Genomic DNA, 16,404 nt, shown 5'->3' with positions numbered 1-16,404 from the left:
TCTTGTTATGGTCTTCTCCTTAGAGCAATAGTAATTTGCTTTTCAAAAATGTTTTCCAGAGAATTGTATTTTTGAAATATTAGAAATACACTCTGGCTGGGCCTCTCTTTTCACTGACAATTTGCAACTCAATTATCATCTATTTGAATTTACAGCACGCTTGCCCAAACTGCAGGCCCTTCTGACAGGCTATGTGATTTCAAAGAATTCCACAGATTTTTTTTTTTTTAAGAAGCTAATGATTTCTGGTGTGGTAAACCTATTTTGAATGATTTCATGTATTTCTGTATAGACAGGATTAGGCTACAACAGGCTATATCAGTTTGGCAGCAAATTTAATTGAATTTACTTTAGGGAAAACCTTATGGATGCTGCCTATGGCCAAAGGATAGTTTTGCGACAGCTGAAGCATAAGAGCACAATATTTCTTCAGGAAAGCGACCATATCCTTTTAGGATTATTTTACTATGGTGAAGAACAAAATTGCATCTATAAAAATGCATTATATATTTTTGGATTAAGTGATAGACATTTACATTTTTTTAATCAACTGTGATAGTGCCAAAATAGTAATAGACTATATCAATATTGCATTGTGGTTGAATAAATGCAGCTGACGTGGCACTGTGACTGTGCGATATCACAGAAACACGACATCAGACGGTAACATCAATGCTATGTCACCCAGTCAAACATCCACAAGAAAACACAATCTTTTAAACATTTAAAAGGCATGTCTTGGATAAGATAACCTTCTGAGTTCATACTTAAGGCCAACAGTTAGACACGTTATTGAGTTGCCGGGCTTGGCCATGGGTCCTGGGAGGGATACTGGGTTGACTCTGTCAACAGACAGTGGAGGCGAAGGGCAGGGCTCATGTTTGAGCCTGTTTATGCAGCCTGTGTTGGTGTGGTTCAGGGAGGTAAGAAGGGTCGGATAGACAGTCAGAGCTGGGACAATGAGCAGCATATGATTACACGTCGAGGCCATGCTGCCTTGACCGGGTTTGACCGAGGAGGGGGAGACGGATGGGAACGGGAGCCATCCACCAGCTGCCTGCACCTCTCAATATCCTTTTCTCCTCCCCCCCCCTCTCTCCTCCTCTACTTCTCTCCTCATCCCTCCTCCTCCTCACTTCTCTCCTCCTCCCTCTCCCCCTCCATTTCTTCTCCCTCTTTCCCTGGCCATCTCTTCTCCCTATTTTCCCGGGCCATCTCTCTCCCCCTACCCCCTCTCCTTCTCCCTGGCCATCTCCTCTCCCTCCCCCTCTCACTCTGGAGAGTCCCTACCCCTCCTTTCCATCTCTTTCCTCCTTCTCTCTACCCCTATCTCTACCCCCTCCTTTTCCTCTCTCTTACTACCTCTCCTACCCCTCTCCTCTCCCTACCCCTCTCCCTCTCCCTACCCCTCTCCTCTCCTAACCCTCCCCTCTCCATACCCCTCTCCTCTCCCTACCCCTCCTCTCCTCTCCTAACCCTCTCCTCTCCCTACCCCTCTCCTCTCCCTACCCCTCTCCTCTCCCCTAACCTTCTTCTCCTCTCTCCTACCCCTCTCCTCTCCTCATCTCTCCCTAACCCTCTCCTCTCCCTACCCCCTCCACTCCCTACCCTCTCCACTCCCCTAACCCTCTCCTCTCTCCCTAACCCTCTCCTCTCCCTACCCCTCTCCTCTCCCTACCCCTCTCCTCTCCAACCCTCTCCTCTCCCTACCCCTACCCCTACCCTCTCCCTCTCCCCTAACCCCTCTCCTTTTTCCCTTACCCTCTCCTCTCCCTAACCCTCTTCCTGGGTTAGGGAGAGTTGCATCTTGAATGGTAGCTCTCAGTGACTCTCTCTAGTGAATCTAGGGAGCATCTATACGCTCTCTAAACCAGGGGTTCTCAAACTGTTTGGGGCTGGGGACCACTTTTGTGATAGCAAATTCATCAGGGACCCTCATAACTCGAGTGAGATAAAAAATAGCAAGGACTTTTACTTTGACTTCGGTAGTGCATTGCCAGACGAACCAGATTTCGGCCCTGTGAAGAAACATTTTAAAGACCCACCTCTTGGCATCGGAAACAAATAAATTGTAGTTTTCAAGCTAATTTTCTGCTGTTTTAGATATTTTGTCATGGGGCAGAGAGATGTTTTGTTGTTACAGCTTCTAAGCTAATATCCTGCAATTCTACATGTTTTGCCATGAGGCAGAGAGAAAACTTAGCAGTTTCAAAGCTTAAAGCTAGAGTCCTTAATTGAAACAATAACAAAACGGGCATCCCGCCACTGTTTTGGTAAAAAGCTGAGGGATGGGCCTGGAGAAATGTAACCACTCTCAAATTCATTGACAGAGCTATGGATGCAAGGACTGACCATCCATGAAATCATAATTATAGTTCTATCAATGTTTTGAGGCTATACAGTGTTTGTTTACATTTACATTGTTTACAAACATTGGAGTAAAACATGCTATTTTCGGTTCTGATGGGCTAAGACAGTTGAACTAAACTCATGAGGCATTTATAAGTTATATTCTTCAAGACTCAATTCGTATATCATGGTATTCCATACCAAAGATGGATGTAGCAACTAAGGATTCTAGTTTTAAATTACAATGCATTTATGTAAAAAAATATGTTTTTGCGGAATACAAGAATATAATACAAATAGTATTAAGTTGAAAACATTTTAATTGGTGGAGCACTGTGGATACCAAAATCCCTGTGAGCCTCCCAGGCCCATGTGACCCAGGGTTAAGAACATAAGTTGTAGATTAATTATATTAAATTGTATTTTATTGTATTGTATTACACCCTCTAAACTTATTCCACGGATCCCTTGGCCCAAATGTAATCTGTGGTTAGAAATATTCTATTTTTGTTGTATCTGGCCGTGGACCCCCTCCAGTACTGCGGACCCCACTTTGAGAACCCCTGCTCTGAACAGCAGACACTGCTACTCAATATGCACATTTCAATTCTTCTATCCGTAGATTTGGTCTGGTATGTCTGTGTGTGTGTGTGTGTGTGTGTGTGTGTGTGTGTGTGTGTGTGTGTGTGTATGTGTATGTGTGTGTGTGTGTGTGTGTGTGTTAAACAACACTACACCATCACGTCCCAGGTCTAATCTGTGTTCAGTATATAGTGACATTAGTAGCCCAGTGTTATTTATCCAGTGTGGGTACAGCAGCATGGCAGGGTAGCACACATATATCTAGTGTTCAGCAGGGTGATAGTCGTCCAGACAGGGCAGAGCCACATCGAGTCAAGCACCAATTACATTTGGGATCTAAATAAGAGGCCTGTTTGTTGGAAAGAAAAAGGCAGCATGTTTATCACCTCCACGACACCAAGCCATGCATACGGATGATAAAACGATAGCTCTGGTTAATAATTCACGTGACTAATGAATGTTGCAGGGGTAAAATGTGGAGAAGAAACCAATTCTAACCGCCCATATTATGAAGTCAGCCAGGGTTTTCGTTTCCAAGGATACACCCGATTGACATGTGTCATACAAAATGCATGCTGGTCTGTCTGTGTGAGGGAAGCGTTTCAGGGTCCTCTGGTCCTCGGGTCCAGTTGGACCTGTCATGTGTGGGGGTGTCTGGGTGGGTGGGTGTATTGGGAGAGTTTAGGAGAAGATAACACTGAATGTACATCTAGTGTTTTGAGCAGGTGCTGCAGATCAAAGAAGATGTTGAGCTAAAAGAAAATGAAGGCGTACTTCCAAATGGCACCCTTTTCCCTATTTGGCACCCTTTTCCCACAGGGCACTAGTCAGTAAACCTACACAATAATCTGATTCCTCTGCACTGTCTAAAGGCACTGTTAGCCGATGGTTGAATGGATCCTGTAGTGTAGGCTACCCAGTCATGTTGTTGCTGTGAAAAAACTGATTTGACGTGTTCTTTCCACTGAAGTGTGAGCATTGAAATTTGGAGGGCGGTATTAGCTTATGTCTCGGCCCCGCCCTGAAGTTTACATCTCGGCCCCGCCCTGAAGCTTACTTCTCGTCCCCGCCCTGAAATAGAAACACAAGTACAAATGATTAATTAAACGCCGGGAACCTGAGTCAGTGGAATTAAGTTAGGCTCTTTAACTTGAAATGCAAACTCTATACCTTCCTACCTGGCCCGCCTTGTTTCAGTAAAGATGGGTGCAGCTCTATGTGAATGGAGATCTATAGTAACATTACAACAATATGCAATGCAGAAAATACTCTGAAACATTTCCAACTCTGACAGTTGTATGCTAACGAATTGTAGGTTATTTGGTTTACAAAACATTTTGGTTACACTTTCTATGAGTGTATTAAATCAAGGACGTTATAAAGCATGTTCTTCATAGAAAGTGTTTCCTACATTTCTCTTTCAAAGGAATCAGAGCTACATACACCACTTTGCACTTGCTATCTACCAACACTAATGGACATCACACAACATCCTGCAGTTAGCTACAGCACAAAGTTCTGATATGTACCTGTACAACGACTACACAAGATCCAAGGGCACATCTGAAATGACTTCCTATCACCTGTAGTGCATTGTTATACACGGGCAAAAAGTAGTGCACTTTAGCGGGACTAGGGACTAGGGAACCATTTAGGACAAAGTTTCTGTTCTGAACGGTTCCTTTCCTAACTGCGTTCCTCTCTTCCTTCCTTCCTTCCTTCCTTCCTTCCTTCCTTCCTTCCTTCCTTCCTTCCTTCCTTCCTTCCTTCCTTCCTTCCTTCCTTCCTTCCTTCCTTCCTTCCTTCCTTCCTTCCTTGCTTCCTTCCTTCCTTGCAGGAAGTTGCACCAACAGTTTGAGAGCTACAAGGACCAGGTGAAGAAGATGGGGGACGATACGACCCCGCAGACGGGGACGACAGGAGAACCCCAGAAGAACCCTCAACGACTCTCTCTCCCTACCTGCGGGATTTGCCACAAAACCAAGTTCGCTGACGGCTGCGGCCACCTCTGTTCATATTGCCAAACGAAATTCTGTGCTCGGTGCGGAGGACGAGTGTCTCTGCGGTCAAATAAGGTGAGGAGGTTGAGCCTAGTTTGTCTGTGTCTATGAACGCACACACACACATGCATGATGCACACACACACACACACACATATGCATGCATATGTAAGATTACAGTGAGAAGGTGGAAGTAATTTGTCAATACAACACATTTTATACAATCACATGCAGGCCAGGCCAGCTGTTGTGAGAGAGTGGTTTTTGCTGCTACTTTCTCTCTTGGGTCCCAAAAATAGCCTGACTAGTCCATCCATTTCTGTCTCAAATCAAATCCTCCGCTGGGTTATGAAACATTAGTGTGAAATCAGAAACTGGGCCTCAAGCCAGCTACAGACAGTGGTGCAGCTCACAACACATCCCTACTGAAGATCTATACCATATACCAACTCCTACCAATGTTTATCCCATTCAAATACTCTCTACATTACTTTGTTAGACTCTGACTGCAAATGTGATGAGGGATGATTCTAGATGTAGGGATTTCTTCAGGTCTTGTTTTCACTTGGCCGTCAGGTAGCCTAGCAGTTAAAACTGTTGGGCCAGTAACCAAAAGGTTTCTGGTTCGAATCCCAGAGTCGATGTGCCCTTGAGCAAGACACTTAGCTCTGGATAAGAGGGTCTGCTAAATATGTGAAATGTAAATCTCTTTCTTTACCACTGGGGGGAGCTTCTCCCCTGGCATCTCACGACAGCCCTAAATCTCATGGCAGCTGTGTATTACCATGCTGCTCCACTGTCTAACTAACTAACCTTGTTGTGAAATCCCTCCTACAGAGTAAGCTTTAGCTTTGACGTATTATTATGTGGCTGAGTGTTTATGTTTGGTGCCGTCCGATACCCTCACTGTCGGAATGCGATGTGTCAAAGTGTACTAATGTCACTCACAATCTTTCTCCCCCTTCCTTCTTCTTCTCTCTCTCTCTCTCCTCTCTCTTCTCTCTCTCTCTCTCTCTCTCTCTCTCTCTCTCTCTCTCTCTCTCTCTCTCTCTCTCCCTCTATCTCTGTCTGCTGCATTCCTGCTCTCATGGAATTGCAACAGGAGGACAAAGTGGTTAGCAAATCCTTTTCCAACCTTTTGCGCATCTCGACTAAGACAAGTCTGAATGGAAGCATCGCTCCTTCGCCCCATAAGATGCTTCTCAGACTGTAATATACACATACAGTACCCTGAATACAAATGTCAGATGGTTTTTGACCAATCACATCTGTGAGTCAATCATATCATGCTGAAGGCCAGACCAAAACAGATAATTGGTATGACCAAAGGACATATAAAGTATATGGCAGAAAATATGTTTCGGTATCTTTGTTCCATTGTCAATGCAAAGTTTGGACCAGATCCCTGTCAAGGTTTCCCTAAACAGCTATAACTGAGCTGAATGAGCTGAGAGTCCACCTCCACTCGACCGTCCGTCCATCACCTGTCTGTCTTTGTTGTTGACTGATAATGGGTGGAGTGATGGGTCTCCTCCAGAGTTGTAGCCTACAGATGGTGTTGAGTAGCGGCTGTGGGCTGGCAGCAGGCAGCAGCAGCAGGGTTGAGACAGTGTGATGAGTAGCTGGAGTGTTGGCAGATCTGCCCTGGGATCAGATCAGAGGGTAGGAGGATAGGCCCACTGCTGCCCTGCCCACTGTTTGCCTGGTATTGTAGCTATCTGTCTTCTTGGCCATGAAAATACATTAGTTGCGTCCCAAAATGGCACATGCAGCTAAAGTATTTGAAAGCAAAACAGTTGTTACTACAGGTCTGGAGGTGGAAGAAGTACAATAGAGGAATGGAGATGGAGTTAGATGGAGATAGATGGATGGATGGTGGGGGGTGGAGGTGGAGGTGTACATATGTTCAGTAGATGTGCTGCTGTCTTAGCCAGAGGGACACCGTTGACACAGACACTGCCTCCCTGTATATGGTTACAGGGCTCCAAGCCCTCACGGAGCCCTCATGGCCAGCTGATCCAGGGGTTTGGTTCCCAGACAGGGCTGGGTGACCAGATCGCTTTTTCAACCCAAGGAGGGTGATGTCACTGGGGGTCCGACTGCTGGACCTCTGAGGGCAGGGCCCATGGACCTAAAGGACAAGTCTCAAATGGCACCCTATTCCCTATATAGTGAACTACTTTATACCAGAGCCCTACACATGTTGGACACAATAAAGCCCTTTCATGTTTACACACACATGCCACGTGTACACAGACTCTAACACAACCATTTTCATGGTCTCATAATAAGAATATATGTTATGTTATTGCAAGTTCATTAACTAAGACTATATAGCTCAGTTGGCGATGTTTTGGTAAGCCCAACCACCTACAGTAGCTCGTCTCATCTAAAGCTTGTGTGTCAGTCAAAGAGGTGGTGGTGAAATCTGTTCTTTTTCCATCAGTATTCTCTTTCCTTCCCACAAACAGTGACAGCCGTGACGAGAGATCTCTTGTTCTGTGAAACGGCATCAATATTTACACGCCTCAGTGTCTGGGGCCTCTAGCAGAGCTGTTGGACACTGGAATACGATAGGCCAGACTGGCTGCTGAGAGTTTCACAGAGACGCAGGAGAAGAAGCAGAAGGCGTGAAGGTGGATTTGAGCTACATTAGAATGAGCCCCGAGATTATTTATTTTCTTATTTAGTCTAGTATAGCCTATCAGATACATGGTTATGACAATAACATATGATATTTTGCTATAGATCTTTCCTTGATATTAGCCTACAGTAAAGAGGTGAATGACATCCAGTGTGATTAGACAGTTAGTCCAGTACTGATACTGGTCAGTCTAGTCTAGGCTCAGCTGCTACACATTAGACAAACCTGATATAGATGGAGCCTTTGAAAGACATACTGTGCACTATGTACATTTTCTGAACCCCCAGAGTCCTTATAGCAGGACTGTTCACCATTTCAATTCCTCTGATGTTGCTAAAAAATGCCTCAGGAATCAACAGTCTCCTGAGACCAAGTCATTCGTGATTAAAGCGACTTTTGAGGACATCACATGTGCTGTGGCGCTCTTGGCTCTCAGCTCTCATTCACTCTGCTGCAAACTAACAGAACTCACACTTACTGGATCTTTCTGGCCTCATCAAAGTAAAAAATAGCCTAATATTCCAGTGAATTTAGAAGAGCACGTTGTTGTGGCGCATCAGAAATAGCTTGGTGAGTCCCTGAGCGTCACGGCCGTGTAACGGCACACATTGGATTCTTTGAGACAGTTGGGCCGCCCAGCACCACGGGGGACGCGCTGCATTTATAATGAGCTCGAATAAGCCCCCGGTAGCGGGAGACTCACGCCCGCATCTATTAGTAAGAAGACTTAACTAGTAGGCCTAATACAGCGGCGGGAAAAACATGATTGCGCGCTTTCTTGCTCACTCTTGCACATCTTTTCTCCCATGAAGCTGCTTCTGAATGCTTCTTTTTTTGTGTGCCGCGTTTCAAAATTGGAATCCTTTACTGCATTTATGAAGGGGCTGTAACGTTTTCTATTTGACATCGTGGCAGACACGTATTTGGTTATTTTCTGTAAATAATCTGTTTAGGAAAAAATCATGGTTGGAACTTAAGACTGTCTGACTGGGTTGTATTATTTGCAGCCTGGACAAATCACATACATTATTAGCATCGCGTAACCTTCACGGGCCTACATTGAGCAGAGCTAGCTGCCTGCCTGTTGTCCGATTAGGTGCTGTCCGCGGTGCTGAACGGTGCTGAAGGTCGGCGCCTCTGTCTGTCTCCTCGGTTCTTCCTGATTTTACCGCACACTGCCCAGTAACATTTCCACGAAATTAGGATTACATACATTGTTTTTTCTGCACGGACATGATACTTCCCGTCGTTACCATGGGTAAGATAAATGTAAAATGGATTGTCTTGGCTTGGAAATCATTCAATACGACGGGCTCACAATCAGCCGTTTGGATACTGCATTTACAATGCACATGAGGCTATAGACTGTTGTGCACTGTTTGCATAAGCAGTCAGAGTATTTTAATGTCGATTATCATATGACCAATGATGAATGAAATATTATATGGCTATTATGAATGCCCTACATGTTATAAACACCTTGTTATAGCCTAGGTGAGGGCAGGTCGTCTGAACACGTTTATATGGATTTTTTAGGCTATGTAGTGCTCATTGTTTGTGAAAGTTCTAATTACATCATGTTCTCTGAAATTCTGAATAGATATGGTCATTTCTAAAATGTATGTGAAACGGTGAACAGCTCTTTGATAAGCCGACATTGCATGCCAAATTCTTAAGTAGGACCAAAAATAGACTTTGGCTTTGTAAATAATGTCACAGGGCTTAGGGGTCTGTGAAAGACATCTGCCATCTCTCTGTGTGAATCCAGTCACTCCATTTCTCAAGCTGCACTCATCTTTCTCTTTCAGGTATTTCTGAACTTTGGTAAAAATAAAGGGGCATACATTTATGCATCAAGTCTATTATTATTACTACCACGCGCCCTACACACTAAATTTAGAACCTCATTAAAATGTAATGCACCACGTGCCAGGCAGTGTTTGAGCACGTGAGTGTCGGCTCTTCTTTCATCCCTATTTAGGCTACATCGTTTCATGAAATATACTTTAAGAAATGTTTCCCTCTAGATCTGTCTTTTTGAGCTCTTTACACACACAGATTCAGAAGAATGTGGTATATTTAATCTTAGATAGGTTAAATATATTTTATCACACATGTTTTTAATAACACACAAAAAACTTGTGTTGTGTGGGGGAAAAGGAGTGCAGAATGATTGAATAGGTTCTTTATGTTTCAGACACAGTAGACTCAAGTGCAAACTCAGTTTCAAAGCCAAGATGTTCCCAGACATGTTCCCTTAAACAATGAGTTTTTAATTAGCTCAGACAAGTTCAGGCCAGGTGAGACTGAGAGGGAAACAGGCAATATGATACCTATGACAGATCATTCAACATCACATGAATATTTGACCATAACACACATCTCTTTATGGTATGTGATATTTTTGTTCTCTGCATGCTATGAACAAGATACAGTAACATCTGATGGTTGGGAATGCATTTAGTCTGAAGGATATGAAACCAAGTATGTGTTTTTGTCTCCCAAAAGAACAGTGGATATTTTGACTCAAGTAATGCAACAATGGTTGCAATTCTCTTAATAGTTAGAAATGGTCACCATGGTGTTTTCATTGTTAGGTTTAGTTTAACTTAAATCCTATAGCTTTGAAGTTTGATAATATCATGCTCTTCTCAACTGTTTTGGTAGGATGCTGTTGTAGTGTAGTGCTGCTTCTTGGCCACAAGAGAGAGCTCAATGACTTGAGTATTGGCTACTGGAACATACGCATCAGAAAGAGGTGATTGTCTCCTCCCTCCCCTGTTAACTTTACTTTGATGTACTGTAGGGCCACAGGCTTGACAGCTAAACACAGCTCAGCACAAACTGGGATAGCTGAAGGCTGCTCTCCATCTTAAAGGAGTTTCAGTCAATGCTGTAAATCGTCTTTTAGAAAGTGATGAACATACACTACATTGGTCATCGAAAGCACCACCACAGCACCACCCTTGTAAAAAGCTATAGCAGTGTTTTTGCTGTAGAGATTTGCAACACAAGAGGTTGTCTGAACGCTAGGCCTACTAATCTTAGATAGAAGTTATTGATTCAAGTCCAGATGGATTAGATGGAGTAAAATATGTAGTATAATATCTTTGCATGGGACCAAATGCAAATGAGAAAGATGATAAGGATATATGAACCCACCTTGAGTTTAAATGAAAAAAACATTAGATAACAAATTACATATCAATCTAAACAGCTTGATGATACCCATCGGAACCTAATACAACACATCAGTAGCCTACAGTACTTATGCTCCAGCACACCCTGCAAACAATAATGAGTTGTTAAGACGTCCCCGGGACGTCATGAAATGGTCGCCAAAGTCATCAGGACGTTGTTCATGGTCCCCTGGAGATTTTGTCTAGTTCCTGGTTGGTCCTGGGGACGTCCCACGAGGACGTTTCTAGGAGTTTCTTGGGTTGTTGTGTCATGGTCCGCTGGAGGTTTTGTCTAGTTCTCCCCCCCCCCAAAAAAAAAATATTACCCAGGGCACGAGCACCCTAGTTTCATTACACATCACCCCTTGTTACTATTGCCAAGCCCAAAAAGGCCCTGATTGGTGAACCACTGATACAGTCACAGCTCTTTGTCTTTTGGCAATGCTAGGGACACACGCATACAAACAAACAGTGCTTTTAACACAGGGGCGTAGGCATGGGTGGGCCTGGGTGGACACAGGCCCACCCACTGGGGAGCCAGGCCCACCCAATCAGATTAAGCAAAAAATTATAATAATAATAAAATATTTCAAAAATACTCCTCAGGTTCACGGCATTCTGATCTTCCTGTTACGCCACCATGTCTGTATCAATGACTGATTTCCCTTGTAGACCTATTCCTACACTTTGCATTTCAAAGTAAATCTCAGCTCTGTTAAAAATACACTGAAGAAAAACTATTCAGGGGACATTCAGGGGACCATGACACAACATTTACATTACATTTACGTCATTTAGCAGACGCTCTTATCCAGAGCGACTTACAAATTGGTGCATTCACCCTATATTTTTTTTTTTTGGGGGGGGGTAGAAGGATTACTTTATCCTATCCCAGGTATTCCTTAAAGAGGTGGGGTTTCAAATGTCTCCGGAAGGTGGTGAGTGACTCCGCTGTCCTGGCGTCGTGAGGGAGCTTGTTCCACCATTGGGGTGCCAGAGCAGCGAACAGTTTTGACTGGGCTGAGCGGGAACTATGCTTCCGCAGAGGAAGGGGAGCCAGCAGGCCAGAGGTGGATGAACGCAATGCCCTCGTTTGGGTGTAGGGACTGATCAGAGCCTGAAGGTACGGAGGTGCCGTTCCCCTCACTGCTCCATAGGCAAGGACCATGGTCTTGTAACGTCTCACAACGTCCCAAGAATGTCGTAAATGTCGTAAAAACGTCCTGGGACAAACCGGGAACTATAAAAAGGTCCCCCAGAGAACGTTCCCTTGGGACCATCACGCAACATCCTAAGGACTAGTAAAATGAAAGTCCTGAGAACGTCCTAAAAAGGTCCTGACATGGTCCTCAGTGACATCCTGGGAACGTACAGGGAACTAGACAAAGGTCCCCCAGAGAACGTTCCCTTGGGACTATCATGCAACGTTCTTAGAACGTTCTCAGAAAGTCAGTGGGATAACGTTGTGGCAAAACCCTTAAGGGACCTAATGGGATCGTCGCCGAATGTCCTCAGGACGTCCCTTGTTTGCTGGGACATTTAGTGAGCTACATATGCCATTTCTATTCCTCCGCGATGTTTGGAGCACTAGGTTTTTTAATGTTCTATTTTTGGGTGCAGGTTCAATGACTATGAAATGTGCAAACACAGGGAGAAATGGCCCAGCCTGGGGGGGGCTGTCCCTTCCTCTCCCCTTCCTCCCCCACCCCGTCCCCCTGACTGCACTCAGCCGTGAAGAGTTAGGCGGTGGGGAAGGAGGGAGGAGGGACTGCAGTCTGGCTGCAGTGAACACACCTCTGGCAATCAGCACAGCTGCTTGACCTGTGTGTGTGTGTGTATGTGGTTTAGGGAGTATTACAGATGCTAACAGTAGTCTGTCAGAGGGGGGTCACACTCACGCTCTCGCGCATCACTGGACGGACTGTTAGAGCGCACATGCTGTGTGAGTATATGTGTGCTGACACCACTTCTGTGTGACTAAGGAGTATGGCTTCGACCTAAAACCTTATCATTAAATCATCTCTACTGTGATCAACCACTGCTTCTATTTTTCACCATTTTCACTTTTTAGTGCATTAGTCATGCAGATCAGATGCTACATCATATAGTCCTGTATAGGATTGATGTGTGAGGCTGAGCTAGGCTTAGCCTGCCCTGCTCAGTATTCATTTGGCCTATGTGAGTACTGTATGTCTTCCTGGTCTGTTTTGGAATACTAATGTACTATTAGGTATGCATTGATGACATAAAATAGCCCACTGCATGTGCAGTCTGAAGCTCAGAATGTGGTTCAGTATTATTGGCAGATTGGAGAACTCAATGTAAATTGCAGTTGTGAGCAGTAAATACGTAGGTCACGTGGTGCCATGCTGGCTGATGTACAAGGCTCTCTCTATCTGGGAAAGAACTGGGCTATGTTAAGCACAGAGGGAGATTGGAGTAATGAACAGGAAGTGGGACCTGGTGTGGAGGTAGAGTGTGCATGTGCGTGCACATGCATGTGACTAGTATGGAGGTTGTTGTGTGCGTGCGTGCGTGTGTGAGTGAGAAGTATGGAAGTAGAGTGTAGCCCCGCCCCGGTGGTTCAGGAAATTGCCTGGGGTGATAAGGAGACAACATCACAATTGTCATACCATGGCCTTCCGAATATGACCCCCAGTTTTTCCACTCCAAGCCAGCCAGTTAGCCAGCAAGCCAGCCACTCAGTCAGTGTGCTCTGTAGGCCCAGCCCAGGCAATATTAATCACAGTAATGTACTCCAGTACTGAGTCAGCTCAATGCTCTGACTACAGGACCAGGACCAAGGCCAGAGAGTCAGGCTATAGCTAGGGGCTGGAGGACACTGCTGCTGGGTTAAGTGCAGCTGCCTGCCTCTCTACTGTACGTCACAGCTGTCGGTCAGTCTGTCAGTCACTGGCCATCAGCCTCCAGGCTGAGATCCTCATGGACCCTGATGCCCTGCATCAGGGAGGGAGGGAGAGGGAGAGGGAGAGGGAGAGAGAGAGAGAGAGAGAGAGAGAGAGAGAGAGAGAGAGAGAGAGAGAGAGAGAGAGAGAGAGAGAGAGAGAGAGAGAGAGAGAGAGAGAGAGAGAGAGAGAGAGAGAGAGAGAGAGAGAGAGAGAGAGAGGGGGGAGGGAGGGAGGGAGGGAGGGAGGGAGGGAGGGAGGGAGGGAGGGAGGGAGGGAGGGAGGGAGAGAGAGAGAGAGAGAGAGAGAGAGAGAGAGAGAGAGAGAGAGAGAGAGAGAGAGAGAGAGAGAGAGAGAGAGAGAGAGAGAGAGAGAGAGAGAGAGAGAGAGAGAGAGAGAGAGAGAGAGAGAGAGAGAGAGAGAGAGAGAGGCGCCAGGCAGCTCAGGTGGCTGCCCATTTCTTCCTTTCCACTGGACTTAGCTCCTCCTCCAGATTAGGGAGGGCGATTGTTAGGGAAGCGTGAGGCCGGGTGAGCTGCGTCTGAGGTGGAGTGATCAGGTTTCATCACAAATGGCATCCTATGCTAAATATAGTGTACTACTTTTTGACCAGGGCCCATAGTGCAGTGCGTATGGAATAGGGTGCCATTTGCGAAGCAGCCCAGGGCTTTGAGGGCGGCTGCGCCATGCGTCTGAGGCGGGAGAGTGATCAGGGCTTTGTCGGCGCCTGGATTTATGAGGCTAATGTGAGGGAGGGGGCTGCAGATCACAGTTAGTGCTGCTTCCTCCCTCTGTAGAGCTGTTGAACACAGTCTCTCTCCATCCCTCTGCTATACACAAACAGCTGTATTAAACAGTAGGGCCGCAGCTAGCTTCCTATTTAGATTCAGTTACTTACAGTATTGTGCACCACAAAGCTAGTACCATAGAAATAGAATCACCCATTAATGATTCTGTAACTACCCACTACCAACCCATTGACTTGAATGGGGATACCCATTGTAGTGATTTTATTTATATGGCTGGTACCCCATATAAGCAAGTGGTGTAGGTATGTACCACTCTATCTAGAGCCTAAAAGGGAGAAACCTTTGACGAACCCTTTTGGGTTCCATGTAGAACCTTTTCCACAGAGGGTTCTACATGGAACCCAAAAAGATTCTACCAGGAACCAAAAATGGTTCTACCTGGATGCAAAAAGGGTTCTCCTATGGGGATGGCCAAAGAATCCTTTTGGAACCCTTTTTTTCTAAGAGTGTAGGGGAATGTAGATCATATGAACTTCAGATTCCCCATCATGCTCATGAGACTGTCCAGTGAACTAAAAACGACGTCCTCAATTAGATATGGTCCTACATACAATCCTAATATTCTCTCCCTCCTAAACAATGTCCCCAAGGCTACTGTATGTGTATGCAATATTATCAAATCATTCATATCCTCATCTGTATATTTACAGTGTTCCTACAACATCTAGCAGGTCCAAGTATCCTTATTTAATGATACTTGACACAACTCCTCTAGGGGTTGATCCATTCCATGACTCCTTCCATTGTAGTTCATCACTGTAAGACCACCACCACCACCAACAACACTGCAGACATCTAACCCCCTCTCTCCTCTGTGTACAGGTTATGTGGGTATGCAACTTGTGCCGAAAACAACAAGAAATACTCACCAAGTCGGGGGCGTGGTTCTACAGCGGCACTGCAGGGCCACGGGGCGTGTCTGAGGGCCCCCGGGGTCGACGTCACGAGGAGGCCCCCCAGGAGAAGAAGGCCAAACTGCAGCAGGACCTCCTCTTCCAGGGGCCCCCAGGGGACGTATCAGCAGACAGAAGCAGACCTCCCGGGCTCCCCAGACAAGGCTCCTCAACAACGGCTCAGGGCTGAGGTACTGTCCAGGACAGGACATAGACAGGTGAGTCTAGTGTGTGTGTGTAAGGTTGTGTGTTAAACACATTTAAACAATTCCCTGTGGGATTTGAGCTGGATTTATCATTTTGATCTTATTGTGGAGGGAAACTGTCTGTTAAAAGTGAAACCTGTTAGGGGAGAGTGGGGTAAGTTGAGCCAAAAGGTTAGTTGAGCCACCCCTTGTTTCTAGGAAACCATACACAAAATGAATCATGTGACCAAATATTTAGGATGAGGTCATCATTTCATGGAGTCTGTGAAGGAAGAAACCACATGGAAAATTGGTAAGCAAGTTAGGTCAAAAAAACTGATTTTCAAATGAATGTATTGTGTTATAGGTTTCATGATGTTTGTATCTAAACCAAAGAAGATAGTTTTATACATCAGTTGGGGTCTCTATAAGCTTCAATATGAGGTCCTAAACCTAGCATGAAAGTGCATCCTTCTAGCTGTGCAGGCTAATATTGTCAAAATGTTTGGGGTAAGTTAAGCCAATGGCCACCAAACACCATACAAATGATGATTACATTTAGTCAGTTTTATGCATAATATACATAGTATTTTTGCAATGTGTCATGCATACAGTATGAACTCAAGAGTGCATTTTTATTGTTACAGAGCAGACATCATCATGTCCTGTGTATACACATGTAAAACAAGCAGGGGTCTAGACCCCCTTGAAGTTCTTGAGAGAGCAGCCCAGGAAGTGATAGAAGGGAAGAAGTCCATTAGAGCAGTAGCAAGGGATGAACAAATAGACTGAATGACACTGAAGAGGTACATTCACAACAACACAAAATGAACATGTACCTGTGCGAAACAGAGGCA

At 45.2% G+C, this 16,404-nt stretch overlaps 1 protein-coding gene across 1 annotated transcript; it reads left to right on the top strand.

Moving 5' to 3' along the window:
• The first annotated feature begins 4,814 nt into the window (after positions 1–4,814).
• On the top strand, positions 4,815–15,552 carry LOC121560219 (regulating synaptic membrane exocytosis protein 2-like). Its single transcript, XM_045217494.1, has 3 exons — positions 4,815–5,006; positions 6,034–6,045; positions 15,292–15,552. The coding sequence occupies exons 1-3, from the start codon at positions 4,815–4,817 to the stop codon at positions 15,550–15,552; spliced, it is 465 nt and encodes a 154-aa protein (XP_045073429.1).
• Positions 15,553–16,404: the final 852 nt, after the last annotated feature.

This window comes from Coregonus clupeaformis, unplaced genomic scaffold (assembly GCF_020615455.1).
Source record: "Coregonus clupeaformis isolate EN_2021a unplaced genomic scaffold, ASM2061545v1 scaf1075, whole genome shotgun sequence".
Taxonomy (NCBI): Eukaryota; Metazoa; Chordata; class Actinopteri; order Salmoniformes; family Salmonidae; genus Coregonus; species Coregonus clupeaformis.
Note: the sequence above shows the minus strand (reverse complement) of the source record. Positions and strands in the feature narration are given on the sequence as shown.